The 18473-nt window shown below is 42.3% G+C and overlaps 3 protein-coding genes across 3 annotated transcripts; all 3 read right to left on the reverse strand.

Moving 5' to 3' along the window:
• Positions 1-264: 264 nt before the first annotated feature.
• Positions 265-1191, reverse strand: LOC134497063 (olfactory receptor 10G6-like). The gene has a single exon (XM_063302778.1). The coding sequence runs from the start codon at positions 1189-1191 to the stop codon at positions 265-267; it is 927 nt and encodes a 308-aa protein (XP_063158848.1).
• A 7124-nt stretch (positions 1192-8315) lies between these two features.
• LOC134497064 (olfactory receptor 10G6-like) lies at positions 8316-9242 on the reverse strand. Its single transcript, XM_063302779.1, has one exon. It carries the CDS (start codon positions 9240-9242, stop codon positions 8316-8318), a length of 927 nt encoding a protein of 308 aa, XP_063158849.1.
• A 5266-nt stretch (positions 9243-14508) lies between these two features.
• On the reverse strand, positions 14509-15435 carry LOC134497065 (olfactory receptor 10G6-like). The gene has a single exon (XM_063302780.1). It carries the CDS (start codon positions 15433-15435, stop codon positions 14509-14511), a length of 927 nt encoding a protein of 308 aa, XP_063158850.1.
• Between the last annotated feature and the right edge of the window lie 3038 nt (positions 15436-18473).

Raw genomic sequence — 18473 nt, forward strand, 5'->3', positions numbered from 1 at the left:
AATAAATCTGATTCAGACAACCATACAAAAAAGTAGAAATGCATCCAAAGATATCCAAGAGAAAAACTAAATAGACTTCTAAAAATTACATTCACATGTGTCCCCTCCAACAATTCCAGCTGAGCTATAAAAAAGTTAGCAGATACTGTATTTCTGATCTCCCTTCCCCATTCTCCTTTGCATATCCATATAGTAAAGTTAATTAGAGCTCACATCTGGCCATATAAACTTGAGGAAAAATACATTGTGCACACCTGCTGCTATCTACTCTGGATTCTGACCCCACAATTTCAGCAGAGCAGTCTTCATCTCTTTGTTCCTAAGTGTGTATATCACTGGGTTCAACAAAGGGGTGATTGTGGTGTAGAACATGCTCACCACACCATCCATGGAGCCCTGAGAAGCTGGCCTCAGATAATGATACACCACAGGAAGGTAATATATGACTACCACAGTAACATGGGCAGTGCAAGTTGAGAAAGCTCGGTGCCGCCCCTCACTGCTGTTAATCCTCAAAATAGCTGTGATGATGTAAGCATAAGATGCTAGGATAAGGAGAAAGCAAGTCATTGCTACAAGGCCAATGTCAATGAAGATCATCAACTCATTGAGCTTTGTGTCAGCACAAGCCAGCTTCAAAATGGCAGGAATGTCACAGAAGACATAATCAATATAGTTTCTCTGTCCATAAGGCAAATGAAAGGTGAGAGATGTCTGAAATGTGGAGTTGAGGCAGCCCCCAATGATGGTACCCAAGGAGAGGATGAGGCAAACTTTCCAGCTCATGATGTTGCCATAGTGGAGTGGTTTACAGATGGCCAAGAAGCGGTCATAGGCCATCAAGGTGTAGAGAAGGCTTTCTGCACATCCTAAGAAGTTCAAAAAAAATATCTGAGTCACACACCCTGGGAAAGAAATGATCTTTCCTTTGGAATTGAATCCCACAATAACTTTGGGAACTACCACAGCTGAGAAGGCCATGTCCAGGATGGAGAGATGACACAGGAACCAGTACATGGGCTTGTGCAGTTGAAGGTCAGAGATGACTGCCAAGATGATCAGAGAGTTTCCAGAAAGGGTGAGTGCAAACATGATTGAGAAGAAGAAAAGCAAGGGCAGCTTGAGCTCTTGTGGATAAGGAAACCCAGAGAGGATAAACGCATTTGGGGCTGTTTGATTTGGGCACTCCATATAGCACTTTTTTGTTTTAATCAGCCAACCTATTGAACATTGAGATATTTTAAGGGGGAACTTACTTACGTCTATCTGGAGTTTTCTCCTGCTGGGTAGAGGTCACTGACAGCTTATCTGAACCTTCCAGTCCCTGCAGTTATTTGCTAAGAAGCAGTGGCCATGCATTGCAGTCCACTCTTCCTTCAAACACATAAATCTGTATAACATCATTGCTTTTCAGCTTGGGGGAGAGAAAGGTATTTCTTTTTCAGTTGTTTCATATCCGTTAAAAAATACAGCAATTGAGCAAAAGATGATTTCCTTAAGAAAAGAAAGCTTCTGTGTATCTTGGGTGGAACTGTTATTAAGTCAGTCTTCAGTAGCCTTGCTGAATATATTATTAGCTCTCTTCTGTCAAAGTTACAACCTTATCCTGCTATTTGTAACTTTAACACAATTTCAACATGTTTTTCAGTTCATTTTAAGAATAAATGAGAAAAACCCTCTCAGAATCTGAGACTACTTTTCAAGGTTCATCATGTTCCTGAAAGAAGTAGTATCTGGCAAGGGAAATGATGGCTCTTTTTCTAGCCTCTAAAATCTAGCCTACAAATGCATGGATCATGAGAGTAGATCCCTACGGGCCAACCCTGGACCTGTGAAGGTAGAATACTCCTCATGTCCCAGAGATCTGTGTGATTTGGAAAAATAATAAGAGCTGAAAAGGAAAACCTATTCTAATGTTAGAGGAATATTTTCTCAATATTTCCCTCTGTATTTATTTTGTCATATTTAAATAAGGTTGGGGAAATTTGGTTATAATTCCTTTATAACTGTAACATGAATGATCTGGCAGGAAGTTCTTTTCCTTGCCTGGTCAGTTGACTGACTGTATCCCATCTTTCCTCCCTGACCTCCAAATGGGATACCCTTAGTTGTTTATGACTGCTTATAACTCTCCTGATCTTGCTGGACTCCAGATAATGAACAATGGGAGTTTCTCCCAGTAAAAACCACTGACCTACAGGTTGGGCTGGAAGACAGCCAGTGTCCCCAAGTCAGCAGGTGAGGTAAGAAAGGCCAGAGAGAGACCAATTTCAAAAAGTTTGCAAGATATCGACTTGAGAAGAAGCAGAGGCCACCAGGCAAAGGGTTCTCCTTCACTCATCAACCTGATAGAAAACGGAAGCATGGATTTGGGGTTGATGCAGGTCCTTTTACATGGGGGGAAGAAATCTGATTCTGTCTATATGTTAATTGGAAACTGCCTGACAGAAAAAAGATATGAGTTAAGTTTCCATCAACCTAACAAAGCAGAAGTATGGATTTGCGTATAAAGCAGGTTCTTCTACACTGGTGGTGGAAATCCTACAATTCTTCCTATATATTAATGGGAAAGTATCTGATATGAAAATATGAAGGACTTGATGCAATTCCAAGTTTCCATCTCATATGCACATACATAGTCCATATACAAGTTGAAAAATGCCTGCCCTCAAATGACCACGTGAAAAATAATTTGCCTTAGCCTAATATACCCTTTGCTAACTGTGTCAAGATTCCAGAAGACTCATAAATCATAACACCACATGGAAAACAGCATTGCACAGATAATTTTCTGGCATCATTTGCCTCTTCACAGACCTCTTCCGACACTGTAAACACCTTAGGGAAGGAGCGATTCAATCCATTTCTCTTTTCCAAAATGCTACCCTTGCTGGAGTGAAATTGTTTGGACGGGTTGAAATGACAACATTTCTAATGCTGTTCCTGGAACGGTAGGTGGAAACCATTGACGGAGTTTTGACTTATTTGCTTGTTAATTTGTAGGTTTATAACATTTAATTCTCTTTCCGTTCAGCAGGTTCACTGGACACTTCATGGAAAACAGATGATCCTTCACTTAATGGACAGCAATGACTTTGAGTTGCTCCAAGACAATGTCCTAGACTGAGCATGGAGAGGAAGATCCCACGTTTTCTTTCCAAGATTTAGCTGGCATAATTAATTGCGAAAGCAACAACAACACCACAGGGTTTGGAGTCCCTCCAAAAGCAGTCAGCTATTGTGAGATACAGGTTTGTCATAGGCCAGGTCTCCTACAAACCATTGTACTTACTTCTCAGTTTAACGGAGATATTTTTCCCCTTTCACATCTAGAAGTACTTTGAGGTCTGTTCTGAGGAGCTGGTGGACTCCTGCTTGAGATGAGCTCTCAAAGTGAAATGAAGAATTAGGCAGAGTCATACACCTTCGTGTCTCTAGATAGGCGCATTTAGACTCTTCCTTCTCCACATCTTTTTAAAATATTGCATCTTCAGTGAACACTCTGTCCTTATTCCCGAGAGTTAGTGAAAGTTATTTTAAAATATTGCTGATTTAGGAAAAAGGCAATTACCATTGCCAGAAAGTCCACTGGGGAACAATTACTTTCAAACTATTGGTAGGTTTGAACGTTCACACACATAATAATCAAAGTGATCAATTAGCCATGAGTTAAAATCCCATTGTATCCATGGGAACTAATTCAGAACAATTCTTTTACCCCAACCTGACTGCCAAAGTCATTTTCTGTCTTCCCATGTGGATTATTGTTTCCTCCTCCAAAATGCAGAGATTGAATTTCTGCTTCCCCTTGATCAATCGTAATGTTGTCCTTACCTTAAAATCCATGCTCTTTCTTGTCTCTTTTCTGATATATTTTTACACATCTCTGACAGAGACTTTTATTCCTCTAGTCATGGAACATCACAGGTCATACTGATAAAACAGACCTTATTATTTCATGTATTCTGGACACATTCCTTCCTAACCACACATGAAGTGTGCTGTTAGGAAGGAATGGATTCAGTTAATTCCTGGGTATGCAGTAGTAAAAATGTACCTCTAGCGTATATGATTTGGCCTTGTAATATAGTACTTGTTCTTGGGCTACAAATTATTTCTCATCTGATTCTGTGAATCTATGTTAATTTTGATTTGGAAGGCTCCCTGTTGTTTCTTGATGGTTATGTTTCCAGTGGAAACAAAGGAACAAGGGAAATGGATATTGCATGCATTTAGTGTTGTAAAAAATGTTAACAAAAGTGGTAAGGATCCCTCTTCTTCATAATTTATATAAAGATCTCATCAGCTTCCAACTCTCTTTATATCTGAACAAGCATTCCTTGCTAGGAAACTGAGCTAAAGGAATATTTAGTAAGGTTTTATCTTTATACCACCAGACATGTATTGTTTCCCATGTTTTCCCCTGATTTCAATGTCAAGAAACATTGCATAATGGCAAAATTTATGTATGCAATTAATGAAAGAGTGTATTAGTGATGACAATCCATGCAAACTCTTCTGTTTGTCATCTTCTTTTTCTAATAATAATAATTTAAAAAAAAATCAGTGAAGATCTCCACGTCTTGCTGCCTTCTTTCTCCCAACCCAAATGAAGAGAATAACTTGGAATTAAAAGGTATGCATAATTGGGCCACAGGTTTATGTAAGGGAAGAAAGGAACCTTTTGGCCCCCAGACACAAAATGAGTGAGGAGTTCAGGATCCCTTGACTAAACAAGGATACATCACACAAGAGTTGTTGTTTTGTAGTAGTAGTAGTTTATTAATTGATTAGTCCTGTGACCTTATCAATAAAATAAAATTGAATCAAATAAAACACCCTACATTGTCTAATTCCAAAATAAATAAATAAATAAAACACATCTGATTACTGACTCCTTGTGTTATCACATATGTATTGTTTTACTGTATTCTCTCTCTCTCTCTCTCTCTTTGGAATTAGGCAATGCATTGTATTGTATTTAATTCAATTTTATGTCATTGATAAGGACTAATCCGTTAATAAACTACTACCACAAGAGCTGTAGTGATAAGCTCCCCTCCTTTGCAACAAGGCCAGCAGCCACACACCTTGGCGAGCAAAATGAACTCTTTCATTCTCCCAATATGCTTACTTCATCACGTGGTTCATTCATGAAAAACTGATGACATGCCAAGCTAATCTCATGTTGCACCTGCAAAGACACCAGAAAGGGGAGCATGGTGAACAATCTCAAGCAACGGATGATCAGCTCAAGGAAGGGAAAAAAAAATCTCCACTTTGCTTACAAGAACTCTGTGCTCATGAAATTTGCATGAAGAAAAGAAGGATGGGATCCATGCAGAAGAAGAATGGAAGCTGGAGAGACATTTTAAATCTTGTGCCTCATTCTTCACCTGCCACCAATAGTACGTATCAGGTCACCTGTACTAGTTTCATTGGGTTCTTCTTTCCTGGAGCACGGCCTCTGACTTTATGTTGTCCTGTAAATCTCCATCATGCATATCCATTGCCAGGGTATTCAAAGAGTTGGTCCAAAAAGTCAAGATGGTAGGTGCAACCACATGATAGAAGACCAAGGATATCACCATCTTGACTTTTCTAGTGGGTGCTCCTATCCATTGCCACATGATAATATTGAATATGTACCATCAAGTCAATGTTGAGACTCAGTGATCATATAGATAGGATTTTTCCAGAACAAACTCTCCCCGGCCTGGTTCTTCAGGTCTTCCAATGATATACCCATTGGCACAGTAATTGAATGAACTCATTTATATTTGTAAAATAAGGAATTGATATTGGACAACAGTTTCCATCAATAACAATAATAAAAATTTGCTTTTTATTCTCTAACACATTTTTCTCCACTACAAAAAGGATAATGAAACATCTGCAAGGAAACAACAAGGCTCAGAGAGCACCAAGGACTCCACAGTTCAACCCCGAGCTACAAATATTTGCTTCGATTGGAAAAACAATATTGTTGAATCTTGTGTTGTTGCTTCAGTTTAGCCTAGAGTCATCTGGAAGTGGGGAGAGGGGGCTACAACCTCAGTAAATACATATTGAAAGATACAAAGAAGAGCTTGTTTCCCAAGTATTCGAAATTCAGTAGAGAAAATTAGGGTTTAAAAAACAGAGGAGGCACATGCAACTTCATCAGCAAAAATATTTCAAGTTTTTATTAAGCTACACTGAAATCATCAAAGCAATCCAACTCCAAAGCATCCATGTCAACCAGTCTCACGAACCAGTCTGCTGCCCTCTCCTCTAATTGGGTCGCGACAGCATTAATCTTAGCCCGCTCAGAACGAAACACGCTCCCAAACTCTTCCATATAGCTGTGTGCATTCGTCAAAAAAAATGACAGCTTTGTGGGATCCCCATTAAACTTCACATTAAAGTCTCGATATCGGACCCGGGTTGGGCTATCGTGTCTCTTTTTGTGCTTAGCCTTTCGTGGCTGTGGTGGCTCTTCCTCCTGCACCTCTGGCGCTATTTCTTGAGCCTCTGCCAGTCGAAGTTTCACACGTCTCCCCCCCTCCCGGCTCCGTCCTCTCTCCTTCTGCTCCCTACTTGGGGAAGGTAAGGAGGCTTTCTTTGGAGGCCTGCTCGGCGGGGGCCCTCCCCCCCCAATATTTCCGTTGCTTTCCCTGTTTGTCTACGGGGGGAGGGGGGGTTGGGGACGCGGAGGTGTCAGGAGAGTCACTACCTTCTTCACCTCCCATCTTTTCCTTTTTCTGAGTGTCCCTGGTAAAGGTTAACTTTGCCAACAAATCCTCTATGGATTTCATCCTCGCCTCCAGCTGCTGGGATTTCTCCATCTCCATCTCCGTTGGTGTCACTGCTCTTGTCCTTTTGGTGATCTGCACGGTCGGAAACAGCGAGGAATACACCGGCTTGGCTGGGGCTGGTGGGGACCCATACAAGGGTCCCTCCGTCTTCTTGACTACCACTGACTTCACTGCCTTCTCCGTATCGCAACTGGAATCCGTTGCCTCGGAGAGGTCATCCGACCCTGGCGTGAGAGTCCCCTCTCTCCGCGGTCCCATGGGCTCTTGTTCCCCACCTCTGGAGAGCTGACTTTCCCCCGAGCCGGTGGTTGAGGTTGGGGCAGTTTCAGTCATCGCTAATTAAACTCCTCACAGGAAACTGGATGGATGCTAGCAGACTGATATTAAAGATTCTCAGCTTTATGTAATGATTGCCTATTCCAATAAAAGGAGTCTCATCAGTAATTACTAGAGAAAACTAATTTATTGAATGAATAGTATGCAAAGTACGAAGAAAGCTGAGAATGAGCAAAAGCGCGCCAAACACAACTTAAAAAGCCTTGCTCCCGTTGCGAACCCTCCCCTCAGGCTAGCATAGCAACCACCCACCCCAGATGCTAGCAACCGTTAGAACCGGCCTGAGAAAGTAACCTTGAACAACAGAGATAACCCAAACATACATTCCAGAAGATCACAAGTCAGCACAAAGGCAATTTACCAGCGTGGCCAGGCAGGCACGCAACTGCAGATATGACATGTGAAACATTACGAGGAACCATAAACATCGGAACGGGAACATGACAATTGGTTGCTCAATAATACTTCTGTTTGCCTTGGATTTTTTTCCCTATATACCTCTCTTGAGATCTCTTCAGAAACAGGACTTGTAGGAGGCAGTGGAATCCCAGCCAGCAGTCTAGGAAGAAGATGAAAAATCACATCTCCTAAAGAGACATGGCAGAGAGGATGGTTTCCTGGAATTCCTCCTCTTCTGGGTCCAAGAGAGCAGAGCTAATTGAGGCTGGCTGAACAAGGACATGGAAAACATCTGTAATCAAGCTGTGGTTGGATCAGGATTTCTCTAGGAGGTGGGACTAGGCAGCACTTGATGGGAATGTGTGCTCTGCAAATCTCAGGTTTCCTTCAGCATTGCTTACATCTCAACTTTCTTGAGCATCTTTCAATTTTTCTCTTGAAACCACAGGCAGCTAGGAGGACCATTGGTCCAATCTTGGATTCCACTTCTTTACATCTCTAAGAAAGTGATACCCCTCACCCTGAATTAAAAAAAGAAAGGATTACACCCCCAAAACTGGGCCATCTCAAAGTAGCTGCTCATCCCCACATTTCTAATCAGCTCTTTTTGGCTTACTGTGAAACTTGTTTACCTCAATCAATTCTTTAACAGTGGTCAATAGAAAACTTCAGAAGAGCATTAGAATAGGTCAGATTTCCACATAGAAATGATGACACAAATCTGACGATTCACCATGTCTCTTTTTAAAAATATAACAATGTCTTAGGTATACTTTTTGCTACCTACTCTGGATTCCCACTCCATAGTTTCACCAGTGCAGATTTCATCTCCTTGTTCCTAAGAGTGTATATCACGGGGTTCAACAAAGGTGTGATCGCGGTGTAGAACATGCTCACTACACTATCCATAGTGTCCTGAGAAGCTGGCCGCATATAATGATAAAACACAGGCAGGTAATATATGAACACCACAGTAAGATGGGCACTACAAGTTGAGAAGGCTCTGTGCCGTCCCTCGCTGCTACTAATCTTCAAAATGGCTGAGATGATATAAGCATAAGATGCTAGGATAAGGAGAAAGCAGGTCATCGTTATAAAGCCCATGTCAATGACGATCCTCAGTTCGCTAAATCTTATGTTGACACAAGCCAGCTTCAGCATGGATGGAATGTCACAGAAGACATAGTCAATATAGTTGTTCTCTCCATAAGGCAAATGAAAGGTGAGAGATGTCAGAAATGCGGAGTTCATGCAACCACCAATGATGGTACCCAAGGAGAGGCTGAGGCAGGCTTTCCAGCTCATGATGTTGCCATAGTGGAGTGGTTTGCAGATGGCTAAGAAGCGGTCATAGGCCATCACGGTGTAAAGAAAACATTCTGCACATCCAATGAAATGAAAGGAGAACAGCTGAGTCACACAACCTGCAAAAGAGATGACTTTTCCACCAGGAGTGAATCCAGCAATAACTTTGGGTACAACCACAGCCGAGAAGGCCATGTCCAGGATGGAGAGATAACACAGGAACCAGTACATGGGCTTGTGCAGTTGAAGGTTAGAGATTACCACCAAGATGATCAGAGAATTTCCAGAAAGGGTGAGTGCAAACATGATTGAGAAGAAGAGAAGAACGGGCAGCTTGAACCCTTGTGGATATGGAAACTCAGAGAGGACAAACTCATTTGGGGCTGTTTGATTTGGACACTCCATGTATCAGTTATTCTTATATGTACCCAAGTCCTTGAGTGATGAGCGATTCTAAGGGGCACTTTGCTTGGAGTTAGATCCTCCTGGGTAGAAGTCAATGACAGCTTCTGGGCATTTTCCAGGACTTGATTTTACTTACTAAGAAAGACATTTGATGCATTGCTGTGCACTTTTCTTTCAGGCATTGGAATCAACATCACATCCTCCTCATTCTGTCATATATCAAGGGGGCAGCTATATAAAATAAATAAAAAAAGAAAATTTCTGGGGTAAATCAATAAAAAAAAAATTCAATATGGGGGAGAAAGAGCTACCAGTTTTTGTTCATTTCATATCTATCGTCTACCTAGCTATAAAATTGTGGGCAGTCAATCAATTCTTCTAACAAAGGAAGCTACTGGGCAAGTTGCTTGAGGTGGAACTGTTGTTTAGCAAGTGCTCAGTAACATTCCTGGATATATGCAGTTTGAAGAAGCGTCTCCCCCTAAATCACTAGGTGGGAAACTACAGAGATCCTGACATCTATGTCATTTGCTTTAGCACAATGTTGCCTTTTTCAGCTAGATACAGTCTGCAGGAGGAATGAATAAACAATATTCAGCCATAACAATGATAAATCATGACAATAAATCATCAATCATCAATGATAACACAACACTAAAAAGACTGTTGCATTCACTCAGTGTTTTTTTGGGTGGGTAGGGGGCATATTTTGCCTCTTTAGTGACCAATTCCAATGCTGTGCACATTTTGGGGAAGAAGTCACTGAATTCCCCCTGAACTATGGTAGCTTGTGTAAAATGGATTGCAGTTGGCAAAATGATATTGTTGCTCAGACTGCCGTTGATTGCTAATGCTATTGCAGGAAGCGCCGATGGAAGTTATTGCTGGATATTTAAATGATTTGCTTTCTCATTTTTACCTTTATAACTTGCCGTTCAGTTTTTCTTGGGCAATTTATGGACAGCAGATGATCTTTCTTTCCAGAGGCTGTGATGTTATTTGAGTTGTACCAAAGACATCTTCAACCAGATGCTGGGAGGGTTAGTTGCACGCATACTGAAAGAAGGTGCTGCAGTTCCCAAAAGTAGTCAGCTGTTGTGAAATATTGGCTTGTTGTAAGCTTGTATGTTGTACGTTTGTATGATATTCCAAGTCGGGTTGATTCCTTCTTAATCAGGATTAGCTCTTCTCTCCCTTTCACATCTAGAGCTCCCTGGAGTTCTGTTCTGGGGAGCTGGTGGACTCCTGCTTGAGATGAGCTCTCAAAGTGAAATGAAGAATTAGGCAGAGTCATACACCTTCGTGTCTCTCGATAGGAGCATTTAGACTCTTCCTTCTCCACATCTTTTTAAAATATTGCATCTTCAGTGAACACTCTGTCCTTATTCCGGAGAGTTAGTGAAAGTTATTTTAAAATATTGCTGATTTAGGAAAAAGGCAATTACCATTGCCAGAAAGTCCACTGGGGAACAATTACTTTCAAACTATTGGTAGGTTTGAACGTTCACACACATAATAATCAAAGAGATCAATTAGCCATGAGTTAAGATCCCATTGTATCCATGGGAACTAATTCAGAACAATTCTTTTACCCCAACCTGACTGCCAAAGTCATTTTCTGCCTTCCCATGTGGATTATTGTTTGCTCCTCCAAAATGCAGAGATTGAATTTCTGCTTCCCCTTGATCAATCGTAATGTTGTCCTTACCTTAAATCCATGCTCTTTCTTGTCTCTTTCGTGATTTATTTTTACATATCTCTGACAGAGACTTTTATGTATTTATTAAGGAACATGTAGCTACACTGAATGTCAACTTTTCCAAACCCCTGAAATACGTATCAACGTCCATAGAAACCAACTCTCATAATAAGAGAGTACAATTTTTATGTCCAGGCTTGGCCAGGAACATCAGATGAAGATGATCCCGTAGACGGGATGCAAGAAATATGTGATGCAGTTGAGAAGTAAAGCCTGAGTTAGACAGAAGGAGCTAAGTGAAGTCTACTAAGAGGCAACTCAGAATGTAGGAGACAAGAGGAACTTGGGAAGATCTTATTGCTCCAGTAAAGTTCATCTGGAAAAAGGAATCTTGTCTTCCTTCCTGCCTAGGGAAGCTTCCTGCTGAAATTCTGCAACTCACCCCAGGAGACAGCTGCACACATTTCTCTACAATCCTGGACAAGAACACAATAAAAAGCAGCAATGTTTTACCATGTCTTTGCTCCTCAGGAAAGTGTCAGCATCACTGTGAGAATATTGGGTGCCAGTTTGCTTCCGGCTCCAATTCAAGGTGTTGGTTATCACCTTTAAAGCCCTACATGGCATGGGGCCAGGCTACCTGAGGGACTGTCCCATCCCCCCAACATCGACCCGCCCCACCCAATCACGCAGAGAGGGCATGTTACGGACCCCGTCTGTAAGGGAACTTCATCTGGCGGGGTCCTGGAGTGGGCCTTCTCTGCAGTAGCCCCCGTCCTTTGGAACACCTTGCCCCCAGAGGTGAGGCAGGTCCGTTCACTTCCAACCTTCAGGAGGGCCTTAAAACCTAGTTCTGCTGTCTCGCATGGGGCGGGAAGCTGGGCAGCCATTCATGGGGTTGGCTCACGCCTTAGAGCCCCTCCCACCTGATTAGAATTTTCTAGCCTCTTGGATTTTACACTGATTTATATTGTATTTTATATTTGTAAATTTTATAGGATTTTAATTCTTTATTATTATAGGTTTAATTGTATTGTACACCACCCAGTGTCCCTCTTTTGGGGGAGATGGGCGGTAGCAAAATTTGAATAATAAATAAATATAGTCAGAGGAAAAGGTTGCACAATTTTTGTCTCTGCTGTACTTAGAGAAAAAGGATCATGGACAATATCTGCAAATCTAATTATAGAAGGTGCTATTTCTCAAGTTTAGTGAATAAAGTCACAAAAGAACAATGTTCATCCAAGTTGCAATATGAGAAACATTCATACAGCATGGGAGAAACACACACCGACACATTCAGAAGAGTTATTAAGTACATTTCTAAAAGGTACACTTATGTATAAACTCTCCCATAGCTCTTTAATAAAAATTAGTTGCTAAATAATTGTTCTGTTGAGATCTCTTCAGAAACGGGTCTTGTAAGAGGCAGTGGAATCCCAGCCAGCAGTCCGGGAAGAGGTTGAGGTATCACATCTCCTAAAGAGACATGGTGGAGAGCCTTAAAATAGACAAGATTTCCATGTGGAAATGATGATGTAAATTTGATGATTCACCAAGTGTCTTTTTAAAACTGTAAACATATCTTGGGCATACTTCCTTGTAATGGTTGCCTAATCCCAAATACTCAGTCTCACAAGCTCGGGCTTAAAGATAACTGATTTATTAAAGGAATAGTATGCAAATACAGAGAAAGCTGAGAATGAGCAAAAGCGCGCCAAATACAAACTAAATACCCTCGCTTCAAACCCAATCCTGCCCCTCACCCCACCATAGCAACCACCCCCTCTCAGGTGTTGGCAACCGTCACACATCGGCCTGGGAAAGTAACCTTGAAGACATGTCATAACCCAAACATACATTCCTGCAGAACAGCAAGGAGATTACAGCCTGGCACGGCTGAAATTCCCCTCCCCGCAAATGACAGACCCAGAACAGGAGAGTGACATGTGAAACGTTACGATGTATTCAAACCATTGGAACGATGAACATGACATATCGCCCCCCTTAAAGAAACTAAACTAAGCAGCAAGTTCATGCGGCTAGGCAGAATAAAGACGGGCGAAGTGATTTTACAGTGTGGGACACGCATCAGCACCTATACATAGGAAGACGCGCATCAAAGAATCCACATGTGAAACGCTCCCATTCATCCCTACACAAGATCTAAGCATTGGCATGAAAATATTAGCGATGCAGATATTAGCATTGAACATTGCGATCATGACAAAACGCAAGGAACAGGTTACAGTGGTTAAACAGCATATAAATGCAAAAGGCTAAACAGCATGATAATGCTAAAGCAAACCACAGAGCCCCACCCCTCCACTCAGTCTGGAGGGACATGCTTCCAGCAAACAAAGCCCTGAAACCCACCCCTATCTCGCCCGAAATCCAGGATTTCTCGCTGATCGCCAGCCTCGCTTGGTGGGTCCACCTCCTCCGCCCTCAGTGTGATGAATGCGTCGCCTTCTTCCTCGGGCCCCAAGGCGGGCTGTCTCACCTTGGCCTCTCCGCTGCATCCCGCCCGGCTGCCGCCGCTCTCCACACAGCCCAGGCCCCTCGAGGCCGCACCCTTCTTGGCGCTGACACAGGCAGGAACGATGGGTCTCTCCCGCCGTGCTTGCATCTCGTGGAGCAGCGCCATCTCCAGCCACAGGAAGTTCCTCATCCGGTCCCGCTGCACCTCCGAGCGCTCGCACCGCAGCTTGGCTTCGGTCAGCAGGAACACCCACCACTCCAACGAAAATGCCAACGTGCCGCCCTCCTTCACCGGAACCATGCAGCCACGCCGCGTCCCAGCCCGGGCCATCAAGGATGCCAGCCACTCCGGGGACCACACCGGGGCGCCGCTCTCCACCTCCAAACCCATCCCCAACTCCGGAACATCGCTACCGGCCACCGCGCTGAGGTCGCTCCCCCGCGACTCTGCCCGTTGCGGCCTGACCCGCTGATCAGCGAATTCCACCTCCGGAAACGTGGGGTATTGGGGTCTCCAGGTGGCATGAGCTAGCCCCGACCGAGCTTCCGCCATGCCGTCCCCGCTGGAGAGCTGTTGGGCCCCGATTCCTCCATCCATTGTTAAAGTCATCGCTAGCTCTCCCCTTCACCAAAGGCTTGGATGGGGGCTAGCGGAAAATTTCATTATGATTCTCAGCTTTATGTAATGGTTGCCTAATCCCAAATACTCAGTCTCACAAGCTCAGGTTTAAAGATAACTGATTTATTAAAGGAATAGTATGCAAATACAGAGAAAGCTGAGAATGAGCAAAAGCGCGCCAAATACAAACTAAATACCCTCGCTTCAAACCCAATCCCGCCCCTCACCCCACCATAGCAACCACCCCCTCCCCGGTGTTGGCAACCGTCACACATCGGCCTGGGAAAGTAACCTTGAAGACATGTCATAACCCAAACATACATTCCTGCAGAACAGCAAGGAGATTACAGCCTGGCACGGCTGAAATTCCCCTCCCCGGAAATGACAGACCCAGAACAGGAGAGTGACATGTGAAACGTTACGATGTATTCAAACCATTGGAACGATGAACATGACATTCCTGCTGTCTACTCTGGATTTGCACCCCAGAGTTTCCCCAGTGCAGTTTTCATCTCCTTGTTCCTAAGTGTGTATATCACGGGGTTCAACAAAGGGGTGATTGTGGTGTAGAACATGCTCACCACACTATCCATGGGGTCCTGAGATGCTGGCCGCATATAACGATAAAACAGAGGCAGATAGTATATTACTACCACAGTAAGATGGGCACTGCAAGTTGAGAAGGCTCTGTGCCGTCCCTCACTGCTACTAATCTTCAAAATGGCTGAGATGATATAAGCATAAGATGCTAGGATAAGGAGAAAGCAGGTCATCGTTATAAAGCTCACCTCAATGGCGCTCATCAATTCACTAAATCTTATGTCAACACAAGTCAGCTTCAGGATAGATGGAACGTCACAGAAGACATAGTCAATATAGTTATTCTCTCCATAAGGCAAATGAAAAGTGAGAGTTGTCAGAAATGCGGAGTTCATGCAACCACCAATGATGGTACCCAAGGAGAGGCTGAGGCAGGCTTTCCAGCTCATGATGTTGCCATAGTGGAGTGGTTTACAAATGGCCAAGAAGCGGTCATAAGCCATCACGGTGTAAAGAAAACATTCTGCACATCCAACAGAGTTCAGAAAGAATACCTGCGTTACGCATCCTGCAAAGGAAATGACATTTCCCTGGAAGTTGAATCCAGCAATAACTTTGGGTACAACCACAGCTGAGAAGGCCATGTCCAGGATGGAGAGATAACACAGGAACCAGTACATGGGCTTGTGCAGTTGAAGGTTAGAGATTACCACCAAGATGATCAGAGAATTTCCAGAAAGGGTGAGTGCAAACATGACTGAGAAGAAGAGAAGCAAGGGCAGCTTGAACCCTTGTGGATATGGAAACCCAGAGAGGATAAACTCATTTGGGGCTGTTTGATTTGGGCACTCCATATAGCACTTTTTTGTTTTAATCACCCAACCTGTTGAGCAATGAGATATTTTAAGGGGGAATGTATATTTGGAATTTTTTCCTACTGGGTAGAGGTCATTGACAGCTTACTTGAAGTTTCCAGTGCTTGCAATTATTTGCTAAGAAGCAGTGGCCATGCATTGCAGTCCACTCTTCCTTCAAACACATAAATCTGTATAACACCATTGCTTTTCAGCATGGCAGAGAGAAAGGTATTTCTTTTTCAGTTATTTCATAGCTGGTAAAAAAAATACAGCAACTGAGCTGTAAGATGATTTCCTTAAGAAAAGAAAGCTTCTGTGTATCTTGGGTGGAACGTTATTAAGTCAGTCCTCAGCAGCCTTGCTGAATATATTATTAGCTCTCTTCTGTCAAAGTTACAACCTTATCCTGTTATTTGTAACTTTAACGTAATTTCAACATTTTTTCAGTTCACCTTAGGAATAAATGAGAAAAACCCTCTCAAAATCTGAGACTCCTTTTCAGACTTAATGATGTTCCTGAACAAAGTAATATCTGGCAAAGAAAATGATGGCTCCTTTTCTAGCCTCTAAAATCTAGCCTACAAATGTTATGTCAACACAAGCCAGCTTCAGGATGGATGGAATGTCACAGAAGACATAGTCAATATAATTGCTCTCTCCATAAGGCAAATGAAAGGTGAGAGATGTCAGAAATGCGGAGTTCATGCAACCACCAATGATGGTACCCAAGGAGAGGCTGAGGCAGGCTTTCCAGCTCATGATGGAGTGGTTTACAAATGAGAGTGGATCACTATGGGCCAACCCTGGAATTGTGGTGATGAAACACTGTTTATGACCCAGTCATTTGTGTGATTTAGAAAAAAAGGACCTGAAACAGAGAAATCATGTTACTAGCATATTTTCTCAATATTTCCCTTAGTATTTATTTACCTATGTTTAAAGTTAGCTGGGAAAATCCAGTTATTATTCTTTTGTAACTGCAGCATGAATGAACTGTAAGAAGTTTCTTCTCCTTAGCCAGTTTATTAACTTCCTTTTATCCCATCCATTGTCTCTAAAATCCAAATGAGTAATACCCATTTATTCACAACTATGTATAAGCTTACCCAATCTGATTATACTCTGGGTGAGGAACAACAGTTATGAAAATGGGAATTTACCCTAATTTAAACCCTAATTTAAATTTATTTACCCTTATATCCCCTGAATGGTAAGCTGGGCTGCAAGAGTAGGTGGCCCCAGGTCACCTGGTGTCATACTAAAATCCAGAGAGAGACCAATTTCAAAATGTTTGTAAGATATCCACTTGAGAAGTAGCAAAGGCCAACAAGCAAAGTGTCTGGAATGTTCTCCTTCGTTCATCAACCTGATAGAAAATAGAAGCATGGATTTGGGGTTGATGCAGGTCCTTTTACATGGGTAGAAGAAAGCTGATTCTGCCTATATGTTAATTGGAAACTGTCTGATAGGAAAACATGAGTTAAGTTTCCATCTCATGTGCATATACGTACATAGTCCAAATTCAAGAATTCTCTCGATCCAAATGGCTGGGTAGGAAACCACAGACATCTTGATCTCTGTATCACTTGCCTTAGCATAATGTTGCCTTTTTCAACTATATATTGTCTGCAGGAGATATGAATAATCAATCATCAGTTATAACAATGATAAATCATAACAATAAACCCTCAATCATCAATGATAACACAACACTAAAAAGACTGTTGCATTCACTCAGTGTTTTTTTGGGTGGGTGGGGGGCATATTTTGCCTCTTCAGTGACCAATTCCAACATTGTGCGCATTTTGGGGAAGAAGTCACTGAATTCCCCCTGAACTATGGTAGCTTGTGTAAAATGGATTGCAGGTGGCAAAATGATATCGTTGCTCAGACTGCCGTTGATTGCTAATGCTATTGCAGGAAGCGCCGATGGAAGTTATTGCTGGATATTTAAATGATTTGCTTTCTGATTTTTAGCTTTATAACTTGCCATTCAGTTGATCTTGGGAAATTTATGGACAGCAGATTACCTTTCTTCCCAGAGGCTGCAATGTTACTTGGGTTGTGCCAAAGATATCTTCACCAGACTGAGTACGCAAAGAGGGATCTTAAGATTGCATTCCAGAATGATGACTCGGATAATTAATTGCAAGGCAATAAAAAAAAAATGTTGCAATTCCAAAAACATAGTCAACTATTGTGAGATAGAAGCTCGTTGTAAGCTTATATGTTGTAAGTTTGTAGCATATTCTGAGTCACCTTGATTTCTTCTTACTTATGGTGAGGTTTCTTTCCTTTTCACATCCAGAAGTCCTTTGAGTTCATTCCAAGCATATTACGGACTCCTGAAAGATCAGCACTCTCAATAGGAAATGAAGAATCAGGCAGAATGATGCATCCTGGTTCACCCAGGAGGAGCACTTTTTCCTCCCCATCTTTTAAATATCTTCCATGAATGCTCTGTCTTCATACCCCAGTGATAGTGAGAGGAGCACTGTTGAGCCATCCATCAAATTCCAGGGAGTGCTACTTTAAAGTATTGATGATCTGGGAGGAAGCCAATTACCATTGCCAGAAATTCCACTGGGGGACAATTACTTTTAAACAATAGGTAGGTAAGCTTGAAAAGTTTGGATGCATAATAATCAAAGAGATCAATTAGTCATGCATTAAGATCTCAGTGTTTCCAATGGGAACTAAATCGGAATAATTCTTTTACTCCAGACCAGCCTGCCAAAGTCATTCTCCTGCCTTACCATTAGGATTATGTATTTCTTCTCCTGAAATGCGTAGGGTGAATTTCTGTTTTCCCCTTGATCAAACTTAACATTTTAATTACCTTAATACATTTATACCTTAATATACCATTAAATACATTTTTTGTTGTTTATTCATTCAGTCGCTTCCGACTCTTCGTGACTTCATGGACCAGCCCACGCCAGAGCTTCCTGTCGGTCGTCAACACCCCCAGCTCCCCCAGGGACGAGTCCATCACCTCTAGAATATCATCTATCCACTTGCCCTTGGTCGGCCCC

Source organism: Candoia aspera, chromosome 4, assembly GCF_035149785.1.
Source record: "Candoia aspera isolate rCanAsp1 chromosome 4, rCanAsp1.hap2, whole genome shotgun sequence".
NCBI classification, from domain to species: Eukaryota; Metazoa; Chordata; class Lepidosauria; order Squamata; family Boidae; genus Candoia; species Candoia aspera.

Excerpts from the sequence above, each read along its gene's own strand:
- LOC134497063 (XM_063302778.1), bottom strand. The coding sequence starts at position 1,191 with ATGGAGTGCCCAAATCAAACAGCCCCAAATGCGTTTATCCTCTCTGGG.
- LOC134497064 (XM_063302779.1), bottom strand. The coding sequence starts at position 9,242 with ATGGAGTGTCCAAATCAAACAGCCCCAAATGAGTTTGTCCTCTCTGAG.
- LOC134497065 (XM_063302780.1), bottom strand. The coding sequence starts at position 15,435 with ATGGAGTGCCCAAATCAAACAGCCCCAAATGAGTTTATCCTCTCTGGG.